The sequence below is a fragment of the Pseudogymnoascus verrucosus genome, assembly GCF_001662655.1.
Source record: "Pseudogymnoascus verrucosus strain UAMH 10579 unplaced genomic scaffold scaffold_18, whole genome shotgun sequence".
Taxonomy (NCBI): Eukaryota; Fungi; Ascomycota; class Leotiomycetes; order Thelebolales; family Thelebolaceae; genus Pseudogymnoascus; species Pseudogymnoascus verrucosus.
Window position 1 is genome coordinate 200,685 of NW_017263669.1, and position 14,355 is coordinate 215,039.

The 14,355-nt window shown below is 54.4% G+C and overlaps 3 protein-coding genes across 3 annotated transcripts; 2 read left to right on the forward strand and 1 right to left on the reverse strand.

The window, feature by feature from the left end:
- Positions 1–233: 233 nt before the first annotated feature.
- VE01_04670 (uncharacterized protein) lies at positions 234–2,960 on the forward strand (the record flags this gene model as incomplete). Its single annotated transcript, XM_018274139.2, has 4 exons — positions 234–487; positions 654–1,056; positions 1,154–2,419; positions 2,518–2,960. The coding sequence occupies exons 2-4, from the start codon at positions 678–680 to the stop codon at positions 2,958–2,960; spliced, it is 2,088 nt and encodes a 695-aa protein (XP_018131003.1). The 5' UTR covers positions 234–487; positions 654–677.
- Positions 2,961–5,922: 2,962 nt separating this feature from the next.
- Positions 5,923–6,722, forward strand: VE01_04671 (uncharacterized protein). Its single transcript, XM_018274140.2, has 2 exons — positions 5,923–6,304; positions 6,388–6,722. The coding sequence occupies exons 1-2, from the start codon at positions 6,063–6,065 to the stop codon at positions 6,578–6,580; spliced, it is 435 nt and encodes a 144-aa protein (XP_018131004.1). The 5' UTR covers positions 5,923–6,062; the 3' UTR covers positions 6,581–6,722.
- A 1,988-nt stretch (positions 6,723–8,710) lies between these two features.
- On the reverse strand, positions 8,711–13,476 carry VE01_04672 (uncharacterized protein; the record flags this gene model as incomplete). Its single annotated transcript, XM_018274141.2, has 2 exons — positions 8,711–10,334; positions 10,383–13,476. The coding sequence occupies 2 exons, from the start codon at positions 13,474–13,476 to the stop codon at positions 9,151–9,153; spliced, it is 4,278 nt and encodes a 1,425-aa protein (XP_018131001.1). The 3' UTR covers positions 8,711–9,150.
- Positions 13,477–14,355: the final 879 nt, after the last annotated feature.

The following is a 14,355-nucleotide window of genomic DNA, read 5'->3' on the forward strand; positions in this document are numbered from 1 at the left end:
AACATCCCCGTCAACACGGAGACTATCTAGCCAGACACCGAAAATGAGAATACCATGAGTGTCCGCATTGACAAAGTTAGAAGATAAAAGTTAAAACCTAAACCTATTCCACTACACCAATAACCCATCCTAGCACCTATCAACACATCCAAAGCTTAATCACCACAGTATAACCCCCCCCCAATCCAATCCCCAAATAAAATTCATGTTTTCCCCAAATCATACAGATATGACAGTGTTTCGGTTGGTCGTCGGGTAAAAGGAACAACCCCAGATCACGTGCACCTCTATGCGGTAATCCAGCCGGGTCTCAGGACGTACCTTGTACTATAAAAGATGGCACATTTGTGCATCCCGAGCTTCGAGGCGGGGAAGTGTTTCCAAGCTTCATTCAGCGTATCGATCATTTTATTTCTACGAGGTTTATGATATTATACGGATTATTTGGCATTGAAGCGTGTGAGAGAGAATACTGAGAGCTTTGAAGGTAGGTTTGTGGGGTTATCCGTCGGTGCTTGGTTGGGCGTATGGTTCTTTGTGTTGCCAATTCGGCGATGTTGAGAAGGGGAGAGAGAGAGAGATCTAGCAGCAGCTCAGTCTGGCATTGCATTTACATCATAAATGGCATCAAACACTCACTAACACCTCACCAGATTACCACCCAACCACCACCAACAATGCCACCCCACGCCCAAGACGCCCTCCAGCACCGCTCCCTCACCGACCCGGAATCCTTCTGGAGCGAGCAAGCCGCCCAACTCACATGGCACAAGAAGCCCACCCGCGCCCTCACGCTCACCCAAAAGACGCTTAAATCCGGCATATCGCACGACCACTGGGAGTGGTTCGCCGGCGGCGAGATCTCGACTTGCTATAACTGCGTTGACCGCCACGTCGAGGCTGGGAATGGGGATAGTACGGCGATTATATGGGAGAGTCCCGTGACGGGGGGGAAGACGACGTATACGTATAAGCAGTTGCTGGATGAGGTGGAGGTGTTTGCGGGGGTGTTGAGGGAGGAGGGGGTTAAGAGGGGGGATGTGGTGTTGTTGTATAGTACGCCTCCTTTTCCCAGCCATCAATTAATCCCCGTCCATTTCCCTCAGTTACCCTACACCGATGGAGAGAGGGCCCTAAACTAACAAAACCGCAGTGCCCATGATCCCCGCAACCCTCATCGGCACCCTCGCCATCTCGCGCCTCGGCGCCATCCACGCCATAGTCTTCGGCGGCTTCGCCCCCGCCGCCCTCGCCCAACGCATCGAGGACTCCAAGCCCGTCGCCCTCCTCACCGCCTCGTGCGGCATCGACGGCTCCAAGCCCGCCGTGAGCTACACGCCCTTCGTGCGGGAAGCTATCGCGCTGTCGTCCCACAAGCCTTCCAAGACGATAATCTGGCAGCGCGACCAGCTGCGTTGGAAGCTTGATAAGCCGGCGGGGGAGAGGAATTGGCAGAGGTCGGTTAGGAGTGCCAGGTTTCGCGGGGTGAAGGCGGGATGTGTGCCGGTGAAGTCGTCGGATGGGCTTTATATCATCTACACCTCTGGAACGACGGGGTTGCCGAAGGGGGTGTTGCGTGAGGCGGGCGGGCATGCGGTGGGGTTGCATTTGTCGATTAGCTATGCCTTTGGCATCCGTGGACCAGGCGATGTGATGTTCTGCGCCTCTGATCTGGGATGGGTAGTCGGGCATAGCTACATCCTGTACGCGCCCCTCCTCACCGGCGCCGCGACGGTGCTGTACGAAGGCAAGCCCGTCGGCACTCCCGACGCCGGCGCATTCTGGCGTATCATCGAGGAGCATAAGGTTAACACCCTCTTCACTGCACCCACGGCGCTGCGGGCTATCAAGCGCGATGATCCTGAGAACGCGCGCTTCCGCGAGGTCGGCGAGAGAGGTGGGTTGAAGTCGCTCAATGCGCTGTTTTTGGCGGGGGAAAGGTCCGAGCCGAGTATCATAACGATGTATCAGGGGCTGCTGAAGCAGTATGCTGGTAAGGGTGCGGATGTGGTGGATAACTGGTGGTCATCCGAGTCCGGGTCTCCTATCTCTGCTATTTCGACTTTCCCCAACTCGGGGACGGAGCGTAATGCGAAGACGAGGGTTGCGCCGCTGACTGTCAGGCCGGGGGGGGCGGGGAAGGCGATGCCGGGCTTTGATGTTAGGGTTGTGGATGATGAGGGGGTGGAGGTGAAGGAGGGGACGATGGGGAATATTGTGATGGCGTTGCCGCTGGCGCCGACAGCGTTTAGGACGTTGTGGGGGGATGAGGAGAGGTTCTATGAGGGGTATTTGGAGAGGTTTGGGGGGAGGTGGGTGGATACGGGGGATTCGGGGATGGTGGATGGGGAGGGGTATGTTTATGTTATGTCGAGGTCGGATGACATTATCAATGTTGCTGCGCATCGGTTTAGTACTGGTAAGTCGTCTTGTTGTCTCGTGGTCGTCTCCCTTGGGGAAGCGGCAAGGGGGTCAGTCAGTATCAGAGAAAGGGATGAAAGCTAACCAAGCACACAGGCACAATCGAACAAGCCATCTCCTCCTCCCCCCTCATCGCCGAATGCTGCGTCGTCGGCATCCCCGACTCCCTCAAGGGCCACCTCCCCTTCGCATTCATCACGCTCTCCACGCCCTCGCACCCCACCTCCGCGACCCCCTCCCCCGCCGTCTTTGCCGAGATCCAAGGCCTCGTGCGCTCGCAGATCGGCGCCATCGCGTCCCTCGGCGGTGCGATCCAGGGGAAGAATATGATACCCAAAACCCGCTCGGGGAAGACGCTGAGGAGGGTGCTGAGGGAACTCCTCGAGAATGCGGTGCATGGCGAGTTTGACAAGGCTGTTAAGGTGCCGGCGACGGTGGAGGATGCGGGGGTGGTGGAGGTGGCGAGGGCGAGGATTAGGGAGTATTTCCAGGAGGGCGGACGGAAGCATAAGGCGATTGAGGGGAGGGCGAAGCTGTAGGTGGAGGGTAGTTGGGGGGGTAAGTTGGGGGAGGTTGTGGGAGGGGAATCGGCGGATTTGGGCGTTGGATGGGGGGAGATAGCTGATCTACCCTATCTCTACGCGTGGAGGAGGGGGGATGTGTTGATGAGGTCATATCAAAACAAACCTCCCTCCCCCACCAACTCCATAGAAACGCGCATGGAACCTCCTTCTCCAAGACATGATCCGGTCTTATCACAGACATGCATACATGTGCCGTCCCACACCTTACGTAGTTGGAATGTCAAGCAAAGCAAGACAAGACATGTAGTGTCAGCGGTAACGTAACTTCGCACTTACTTCCCAGTTTCCCAACTTCCACTCTGGTTTCCATGCATGAACGGATGGGTTACCCGCCTTTGTTTATCTCATATCTCACTCCGGCCGGAACGCTGGGAATGCTTGGAATTTCTGGGCGGCATGATCGGGACGTGCCATCCGCGTGGAAAAAGCGGGACCTTAGCGTATTGTATCGTAATGTATCGGTCAAAACAAGTAATGCGTTATCTCGGTATTGTATTGCCATCATATCCCGCGGCGCGCCGCGGAACCGGTGGGTTGATTGAGTTTCGCCAGATTTTTCGCCACTCTCCACCAAGGAAAGGGGAAGGGGAAGGCAAAACTTGAATGACACAGAGGGAATTGGAGCTCGTATTTGTGTGATTATTTGATTTCCGCCACAGCTGTGTATGGAGTGGGTAATAATAAGAGTAGTGAAATCATCGTAACCCTTGCCGCTGTGGGGTTATATTGTGTTTTTGTATTGTTTGGTATTACCCGTTACGGGTTCCAGGTCGGTTTAGGGGAGTGTCTGTGTGTGGTGGTTGGTCTCGTGTGGTGTGGTTATGGTGGTAGGTATGTGGTGTGGTGTGGTGGTCTAGACGGTGAACAGGGGAAGGTAAAATCCGGCCCGGGAGATAAGGAAAATCGATATTGAGGCTGGAAATAAAAGCAATGCTGACTAGGGTGTGTGTCTGTGTGTGGAAAAAAGGCTGATTGTCGATGATTGGGGTTGGTTTGAGCGGTGATGGGATGGTGGTAATTCGTTGGGGGGTTATTTATAGAGTAGTATTATTGTATTTGCTGATACGGGATGTGTTGAGGTAGCGGTAAGGTAAGGAGGGAGGAGTGTTTCTTCATACGAATTTGGTCAGAGCGGTGATGGTTCTTCATGGTGTTTTGAAGCTCTACCGACTTGACTGTACAGCTAGCTACAGCTACAGCAGGTGGGTGTATGACAGCTCACACCCACAACACACCCACACCACAACAGCACCAGCACCACTCTTCAACACCACCCACACACACACACACACACCTCCCCTCTCCCACCTCGCCCATCACATCAAACCACGGGTGGCACCAACCGTCCGCCCTGCCTGTTCCTCCACCACCATCCACCATCCCTCCGTCCCCCAAACCCGGCCTAGACCATATTGTCAGCCAACACATCCAGCCAATCACACCTCCCCTACCGCGCGCGTACCTGAAATGAGCTGTGGGTCCTCTACCGCACTAGTGAGATCGGAGAGGACGCGGACTAACGGGATGGAGGTGTTTCCGCTGGGGGTGTGGGTGGTTTTGGGGTTAGCGCGGTGTTGGCATTGTCTTAGTGGGTTGCCAGTGTACAGGGTGTAGGGGTTGTAGTGGGTGAGGGCGATTGGACTGGGGAGGGGGGAACAGCCGGCGAGTTGTGTGTGCGCTTTGGGATGAGGTACTGGGGGGGTAGTGTGACTTGCGACGAGTTTTAAGATTGCATTGTGTCCACTTATGGGGGTACGGGATGGGAGATGGGGGGGGGATGGGATGGATGGGGGAGATGGGAGATGGGATAAATGAGGGTGATGGGAGAAGTACGAGATGGGAGATATGGCATTAATGAGGTGTGGGTTGGTTTGGGCTGATTTGGGGAGGGTTAATAAACGGGAAGAGGTGAGGGAGGGACAGGAATAGAATAGAATGGAATTGGATTAGGAGGGAGAGTTGTGTGTGTTCTGTGTGTTCTGCGTGTTCGGTCTGTCTCCACTGTGTCTGTGTCTGTCGTTGTATCTGTCTCTGTCGTTGTATCTGTCTCTGTCGCTGTCTCTGCTTGTCTCGATCTCTATGTGTCTCTTGTCTCTCCCACCACCGTTTGCCGTCCGCGGTTACTCGGGATGGATTGATGCCTTCCCAGCTTACCACACACTTCAGCAGTAGTTTCCCAGCTTACCCAGTAGTAGAAGTAGAGTAATACACACTTTTAGTAGTAGTAGTTTCCCAGCTTACCACACACTTTACCACCAGTTTCCCAGCTTACTTACCCACACACTTTTAGTCTCCGAAGTACATACAGTAATAATATACCCCGTTAGTCAGGCACAAAGACAACCTACGGCCCACTCCCGCCACGTCCAAGTAAGTCACGGAATCCTAAAAATACAACAACAACAACGACAACAACACACACTCCCCTACAGTAGTACCAATCCAATCCAATCCATCTCGACTCGTCTTTTTCCACCTACAGCAGTCATACATAGTCCCCTCCCTCCACCCACTCACGTCCACTCACACCCACTCTCCACCCACCCTATACGACAACCCAAAGTACCATCACACACCCAGTATATACAAATCCACACACAATAGCACACAACAGGTACATGCAGTAGCATCAAAGAATCGAAATTGCCAAATTCCCCTTCCCCATCACATCCAGCCAGCCAGGCCTTGATCTCTCACCATCCCAAAAGTACCGTACTCGTACACTTCGTACCAAACCTCGTACCTGACAAGACCCGCAACGCACTCACAACCCACACCCACACACCCATCACACATCCCATCCCATCTCCCCTCCCCCCCCGGTCCCACCCCCCCCTCCCACCCATCACCACCGGTTACCATTCCGTATAAGATCGTTTCCTCTCCCAACCCTCTCAACTTCTTTTCCTTCCTTCCTCACCCAACACATTCGCTCACTCACACAACTCCAGACTTTTAGTCACTTACTTTCGTTAACACACGCCCTCTCCACCTCACCAATACCATCTAATCAACCACCTTTTTTACTTTTAAAGTAAATCAATCCCAATCTTCAAGATGCAATTCTCCGCCGCCGCCGTCGCCGCTGCCCTCGTGGCCACCGTCGCTGCCCACAGCAACGTCACCTACGTCACTGAGGTCGTCACTGCTTACACCACCTACTGCCCGGAGGCCACCACCCTGACCTACAACGACAAGACCTACACCATCACTGAGGCCACCACCCTCACCATCACCGACTGCCCTTGCACCATCTCCAAGCCAGTCACCGTGACCCCAGTTGTCGTCTGCAACACCTGGTAAGCACGATCTTCAGTCCACTCCAGATCGAGAGATCTGCGAGATCAAAAACACAGAATGCTAACAACCCCTCCCTCTACAGCGTCCAGCCTGCTGCCCCAACCTACGTCAACTCCACCACCCCTGTGGTCACCCCCGTTGTCCCAGTCGTCCCAGTTGGCACCGAGGCTCCTCAGCCAACCCAGACTCCTTTCAAGGGTGCCGCCAACCGCGCCGTCGTCGGCTCCGCCGCCGGCCTTGCTGGTCTCCTCGGCCTCGCTGCTTACATCTTGTAAGCGGTGAAACTCTCCGAGTTTGACCTAGCGCGATGAACGGTTTTCCAGGAACCGGACTTCTGCAAAAGATGGACAAAGAATATACAACACACACCCTTGACGTGGACACGATGATATCGGCACATTTGCGATTTCGGGGAGTTCATGAGATGGAATTGTTAATATAATAAAAGGGATCTGTGGTGTTTTGTGGAAGCGGTCGGGAGGATTAGATGAGAGGGATTTTATTAATTTAAAGATGTGTCGGTGTTTTGCATTGCTCTATGGAGTCTCTAATGTGTTCTCTAATTCATGGCCATAAACCTTACCTTTTTATTTTCTTCTTGTGAAACCGCTTTTGATGGGGATGGATTGGAAGTTATTTGGTGAGAGAGAGACTTTTACTTCTCTGGACGAGCTCGACCTTTCTTTCTTGGACCTCTGGATAGATGAAGAGCTTGTACAAATATATGAAACGTTTGACATATTCCCTCGTCTGGTCCCTTGACATTTTGCTTCGACGTCACTTCCAAAAAGCCTCACATTTTCCTCCCGTTGTGTGCATCACTCCTCAGCTCTCCCCATATTCCTCACCACAGCACCTCCATAAACAAACACACCTCCTAAACAAAACAATAACAAAACCCCCCAAATACAGCCAACCAAAAGGGAAAAAAATCCAGGTTTTCGACCCGCCACCACCTACCTACCTACCTACTACCTACCTACCTACTCCATCCATCCAGTCCAAGCACCGCCAAACTCGCCCTACAAATCTCCACTTCCCACTCACCCACCCCCCAAGCCTTTCCACACCAATGGTCCAGAACCTTCCTTCCAACCAAACCCGCCGGCTCATCAAACCGTTACGGAAAACCCTTCACACCCCTTCACACACACACACCCCATCCATCCGCCCTACCACCGCCCCATCCTTAGTAGTGAGTGGGTGGCAGGGAATAGCACACACACTATCGAACCTCGTATCGCGTGGGGTTTGTCCGATACATAAGAAAAATCTCCACAATGGGAACAGCGGACGGGTATGTATTCTATGGATGAGATAATAGTGGGTTGGTACCCTTACGCCCTTGTCTGTCTGTCTGTCTGCCTGTCTGCCTGGATGTCTGGAAGGTTTTTCTCTCATCCCTGGTGAATATCTATTCTATCTGCCAAGTAATATGTGAAAGTGTGGTAAGGGAAGGGGAAAGGGTATTTTGCCGCGGTGCCGGTCGAGCCGCTTTTCGCCTTTTTCCTAAAAAGGAAAGGGGAAAACAGGATTTGGAGGGAAAATATGGTACCGAGTCGATTACTGGGCGTTGGTGGGTGGTGGGTGGTGGGGGTTTAGAAAAACAAAAACAAAAACAGGAACAAATAACTGGCTGGGTACTGTACGTACAGACAGCTATCTACCAGAGTACTACACGGATATGCCCGGCGCGGCCACATCATCCATTTCGGTCGGTCAGATAGATACCCTTTTTTTAGATGCGCGCGAATGATAGAACAACAAATCTTCCCGGTCAGTTGTGGCTGCACCGGTTACACCGGGTCGCGGGCGCCTTGGCCCGTCCGTCCCAAATCACAGCCAGCCAGCCAGTTGGAGAGTCGGAGGTCGCTACATAATACCCGCCAGCCTCGCTCTACACTCCCCCGATAATTGGAAATGGAGCTTGTTGGTAGGTAGGTAAGTAAGTAGAGTGGCTTTCGCCCGCCACAACAATAGGATGGGGAAGCAGAGGGAATTCCCCATCATCCCGTCTCCGTCCCGTCTGATCTTCCTGCACGAGAGCTGATGGCGAGATGAGATGGATAAGTGCTGATAGGATTGCTGATGCCCAGCACACACACACACACAGGCGCCACTGTGCGCTAACGCAGGGGCGTGATTGCTCGGCGCTGCGCTGGGCAGGGTGTAAGCAAAAGGCTCCGGATGAGGGCCGATTGGTGATGGGTGAACTACGGCGTCGATAGTGGTTAGATATGTTGGTTCACGTGACTTCCCACCTTATTTGACGCTGGTAATATGGCGAACAGACACATCAAAGCACAGGAAGGAAGCCAAATCAAGGAAAATCAAGGAAAACCAAAAGAAAGCGATATTTTCTACCCATCCAAAAGTTTTATATTTCTCCCCATCCCCCTCCCCTTCCCCTCCGCTCCGTATATAAAACTACATGCCAAACAAATGGGTTTGTGTACACAAATCAAAAATATGATCGAAAAATCGGGAGAGAGTGCCCACGCAAACAGCAAGGAAGGCAGCTCGCTCTTCTCTCTCCCCCGAAAATGAATGACAAGAATGGTATAATACTCCCGAAAAAAAAACAAAAGAACAAGATAAACAAGGTCCCAGCCCCCTTTCCCCCTTTCCCTTTCCTCCAAAAATTTTGGTGTGTAAAAATGATGCGCCAGTTGTTGTTATTGTTGTTGTTGTATCTGCTTTCTGTCGGTGGACTGGTGCTCCCAGCTACCGAATCTCTTCTGTCGGTGGTGGACTGTTGGTCCCAACCTCCGAATCCTCCCTCTTCGAACCCCCTCAACACGTTCTCATAACAGACGAACAGAGTCAAGTGATTAAGCTCCCCCCCTCAAAACCCTCTAAACGGATCATCCCTCCCACCCCCCCTCATCTCCTCCTCCCCCGCCGTCCTACTCCCGTACCAATCCTCCACATCCGTCGTCGCCGCATACGCCCCCCTCCCACGCCCATAATAACTATCCCTATTCCGACTCCTCCTTCTCCTCTCCTTACTCCTCCTCCTATTAGCGCCCGACCTCGTCGACCCGCCACCACCCATCCCCAGATCATCAATCTGGACTGGGTAATCGTTATCCGACCTCGGGAACGCGAGGGGGCTGATGAAAGCCTCCATCCGCACCGTCCCCACCGCTTCGAAGAAGTTATTCACCACCGCCCCGGGCCGCGACGACGCGTCAGAGGTGCGGATAGAGGTGCGGTTGGAGTTGTTGGACAGACCGTTGGAGAAGGAAATACTATTCCCCCCCATGACGGAGCTCGAGCGCTGCGAAGCGGTATAGATATCGCTCGACCCATTCGTCCCAACGCTCATCCCCGCCGTGCTCCCTGCAGGCGCGTGTCCGTAATTGCTGAACCCCCCTCCACCACCGCCGCCATTACTGCTCCCCCCCGTCGACATGGCACCACGCTCTGAGAAGCCACGGAAGGAGAGAGGCGGCGGGATGCGCGACCCGGTGTTACTGCGCTTGCGGCCGTGCCCGATGCCGCTGATTAGCGCGCGGTCGGTGAAGCGCGGGACGATGGGCGGGTCCGCGGCGTCGGGGACGAAGCCGTCACCGCCGTGTGAGCCGCCGATGTCCTTGACGCTGTGGTCAGTGGTGCTGGCGCCGCCGCGGGTGCTGGTGTCGGTGCGGATGCTGTATTCGCCGCGGTGGATGCTTGACTGGGCTGTTGTTGGGCCGGATTGGGTGGAGAGGATTGTGCGGCCCTTGGCTACGCGGATGGAGTCGCGGATGGGCTGTTTCTGGAGGCGCGCGCCGTTTTGGCGCAGGATGTCGAAGTTGCCGCTTTCGATTGGGGGTGGGTGCGGTGCCATTACCTCGGGGATGGCTTGGGAGGAGTGCGCGAGGAAGGAGAGGGCGGTTAGCCAGATGTAGTGGCGTTCTCGTGATGTTGCTGTGAATTTCAGAGCGCGTGCTGGGGTCAGGATGAGAATGGAGCGGTTGAAGAGGTTGTTAACGCCCTTTGGCGCCGCATTATCGTCCTTGACGTCCAAGACAGATTGGATAGTTACTGTAGCCTTGTTAGTTATGAATATAGAAAGGAGTTGATATTGCTTACGCTTGCGACCACTCTTCCCCATCAGAGCAGATCCAGAAGTTGGCTGTTTGCTACTCCACATGACTGCTCTCTCGTACGGTGCCAGCCAAACCCAGCGCTTGTGACGAACGCCATTCGACGCATCACTGTCCAAGGCTCCCGACTCGGGGACTCCGAACGACTTCCTCCTCCTGACGTACTTGAACATCCACTCGCCGACCATAGTCTGGGCAATCGCATCAACCACGCTAGTGGCTTGAACAGAGCTGCCAGCAGATTGTTGGGTATTAAATGTATTCGCCGTGGTATTCGACGGCTGCTTCCTGTGTGTGCTGTATCCGTACGAGCTTCGGTTATCGCGGTGCGCCATGTACGGCGATGTGATTTCGTTGTTCGGCATTGGCGGCAGCTGTGGGCTCTCTGGAGCTTCTGTCGACGGCGAAAACGGCGGCGGGGATCTGCTCCCACGACGTCGAGATCTGCCACCAACATCAGGCAGCGCGGCAGCAGAACGAACCTTGCGAATGCTATTGATCCGGTGATGTCCTCTAACGGATGAACGGCGAGACCACGGTTCCCGAGTTGGGCTCCTGCTGCCATCGCTGGGAGCGCTCGCGCTAAAGGGAGGCTTGCGAGAACTTGCACGCGTCGGAATGGGGAATGGTGGCTCCTTGACAGCATCTGGCAGGCTGGGGCTGCGAGAGCGGCCTTGGTGCGCAGCAATGCCATTGGATATAAGAGCAGCACGGCGCATTGTCGTCTGTTGGGGTCGAGCAGGTGGCATTACCAAGCTCAGCGGCTTATCAAATTGTCGGATAGTTCGCGTGACGGCCGACTTTACGCCGGACGTATTCGAATTGTCTCGCAAGATCACCTCGCCGTTGGCATCGTAGCCCCCTTGTGCTTGGCGGGCTTGCTTCTTCACGTGGTTTGAGACAGCTTCCTCAACAGGCTCCTCATCCTCTGGAACAGACGTTGGTGCAGTCGAGTTCCGTTTGCCTCTGTTAAGAGATTTTCTGGGCCTTGGAGCAGAGAGAGCTGTCCTGAAGTCGCTATCGCTCAGATCACCATCGGCAAAGTCATCCGCGTCATCGGAGCTGACATTCTCAAAGCCAGCGAACAAGCTGCTAATGCGAGGAGGGCGTCTGATCCCCTTGTCCATCGAAATAGGTCCATCATCATTGTTGCCCGGATATGAATCGTGTGTCTCGGCTGACATTGGCGGGGGAGGAGGTGACCGCATAGGAACGGGCGGCGACGAAGGCGGCTCTCCAATGCTCTGGTTGCTCTTCTTTCGTCGCGGGTTTCGAGGCGGCGGCACCACGCCAGGTGTGAAAAAGCCAGTGGGCTGGGCTGATGGCTCAGGAGATGGAGGGCATGATGATATTGATGATGGCTGTAGGTGCAGGGGAAGGAGATTTAATCGCTTATCAACTCTGATTTCCTCCGTTTGCACGGAAGCGGAGCTGTATGGAGCGGCTACCTGCATGGAGACTTGGCACGCAACGTCCTTGAAGTACTGCGGTAGCAGCGATTCCTTGGGGGTTGCTGGTCTGGAGGTCGGTGGGTGTATTGAAATTTGTGGGATTGTTGGTGGGACAGGGGGTGCCTTGACCACAAGGGCCCATTCACCTTCAGTCTGTGTTGAGATCGAGATCATACATTCCTTCTCCACCTCCGAGACAGCGATCGGTGTCGTGGGAGTTCTCGGTGGGCTAAGTGGCTCATCAACGGTCTGGCACGCACTAGAGACCATTGTATCCGCTGCGTTGGGAGGAGCGACCTGGGGAACAGGGGTACTCGCTCGGACGCGTTTGCGGCGTTGGTTGGCCTCCGTCTCTCCTCCTTGGACATTGTCAACTTGTCTCGGTTGCGGTTCGGCCGCGGGATCTGGTAGTACAGCTGGGCTCGAGGCAGAGATTGGTGGAGAATACTGTGTGCTGGAATCAACATAGTCAGGCTTACTGAGCACCAAGGTTTCATCGCCTTCCGCAATGCGCCCTTCAAGCTTCTCCAATACGGACTGGTTGGCAAGAAGGCGGCCGCGGGCAACGCTACCAGGTCTCCTGACGCTCTCAATGCTCTGGGAATGTTTGTGGTTCCTTGATATCATACTATCGCGGCTGAGATTGCGCCTATGCGTTGTGGAGAGAACGCTTTCACGCCCTTGCATGGAAAGCACGCTCTCGCGCCCATGAGTGTTGGAGAGAACGCTCTCGCGCCCATCCTGGTACATCTGCGACAACTCGTCGTCGTCTCCGAAGTCGAGCTCGTCAGCAAGACTCATACCATTCAGCTTCGACCCGTTAGGGAGCATAGAGAAGCGGACACTGTTTGTCATGCTCATAGAGCGTACGCTGGCCGTGTCACTACCATGACCTCCGAGCTCCTCAGCCTCGGACTCCTGTATAGGATGGCTGGCCTGATACGCTGCAACCTCATCAAGGACGGTCTTTAGGCGTCCTTCAGCTACGTGGACCTTGCGTTCGAGTTTCCTACGCTCATCGTCCCAGGAATCTTTGTCTTGCGCCCATAGGCTGTGAACCCTATCGGAATCCACCTCCTGCGCGCGAACCTTCTTCTGGGAAGCATCTAAACGTTTCTTGATATCAGAAATGCTTTCCACAGCCTCGTCGCGCTCTCTTGCCAGCTCCCCGAGCGCATTGGAAGTTCCGCCTTCCAGGAGCGCTAGTTGGCGCTTCAAAGATCGGTTCTCCTTCGCATTGGTAGACAGAGAGGATGAGAGCTCCTCCACCTCGCCTTTCGACGCATGGAGAGTCTCTTCCAACCCCTCAATGGCACGTATCTTCTCCTCCTGATCCCGTCTCAAGTTGAGAATTTCCGCCACCAGGTTCGCATGGAGCGTAGGGGTGAAACGTCTCGGGTCGAGTATGGATATGTTTTCGTCCTGCGACACGTCTCTCGACTCCCTTCGGTTGTGCATATCTGCGTGGGGTATGGGGCCCGGCGACGAGGCGTGCACTGGCGATACGGACTTCTTCCGCCTTGAGCGTCTCGAGTGACGCGACGAGTTCCTACTGGGTGTGTCTACGGGTGTAGGCAACGGCCGCTGAGCTGCCGAAGCATACTCGTCGTCCGTCTCCCACGCGTTCATCTTGCCCGTCGGAGGGTTGCTAATGTCATTTGGTTCGTTTCGTTACGGCGTCGGTTCGCCGATCCGTATTGGTTATGCTGAGTAGAAATTCGAGGCCCGAGTCTGATAACTATATAACGCTGGAGAGAACTGGCGGGGTATGATTTGCAAGACGAACGAACTGCGTGCAACCGTTAGCGCGTGTGAACAGCATGAGAGTTTGGCATTCTGGGGGAAACTGACGAGTCTACTCCGAATATTTTGAGGTTAAGATTGCCGACAAGGGGAAAACGGGCAGTACAGCAATTGGCGGCTGAGAATAAGGAGATATTTCAAAAATGATGGGCTCCAGCAAATCGCAGATAGAAAGGCGAGTGTTAGGAATAAAAGCTCGAGTCAACTCGAGGTGAAGAATGGTTTCGGATGAAAGTAAAAGGAAGCTGAGTAGAGTCGAGTCGACTCAGCAGCGTTGGTGGAATTGTCGAGTTGTTAATGGTGGAGCGTATGCGTAGGCGTTGTTGCTTGTGAAGGGGGGTGGCCCAAGCTGGCCAGACGGGATTAGGATAGGATGGGGGAGGGGGGTGGGATGTGAGGTAAGGTACAGGGACCGATTTAGGAAGTACCTCGTCGTAGGCCTGTCGCAGGGCGCACTAATTGGTAGATTCGCAAGTCGGCAGTGTATCCCATTGGGGCCACGGGGGGGGGTTTAGAGAATAGAATGGGGGTAAGTGTATTGGGAATGGGGGTAGATGGAGGCAAAGGAGTGGTCATAGGCAGTGTAATGCACCGTAGGTTGAGCTGTGCAAGGCCAGTATTGGAATAGCATCAAAGGTGGACTCGGAGGAGAAGAAGAACGATGCAACGATCCGAATAGTACGAGGCGCGATGAGCAGAGTCGGG

Coding starts and splice junctions, on each gene's coding strand:
- VE01_04671 (XM_018274140.2), top strand. CDS start 6,063: ATGCAATTCTCCGCCGCCGCCGTCGCCGCTGCCCTCGTGGCCACCGTC. Junction 6,305..6,387: donor GTTGTCGTCTGCAACACCTG/GTAAGCACGATC, acceptor CTCCCTCTACAG/CGTCCAGCCTGCTGCCCCAA.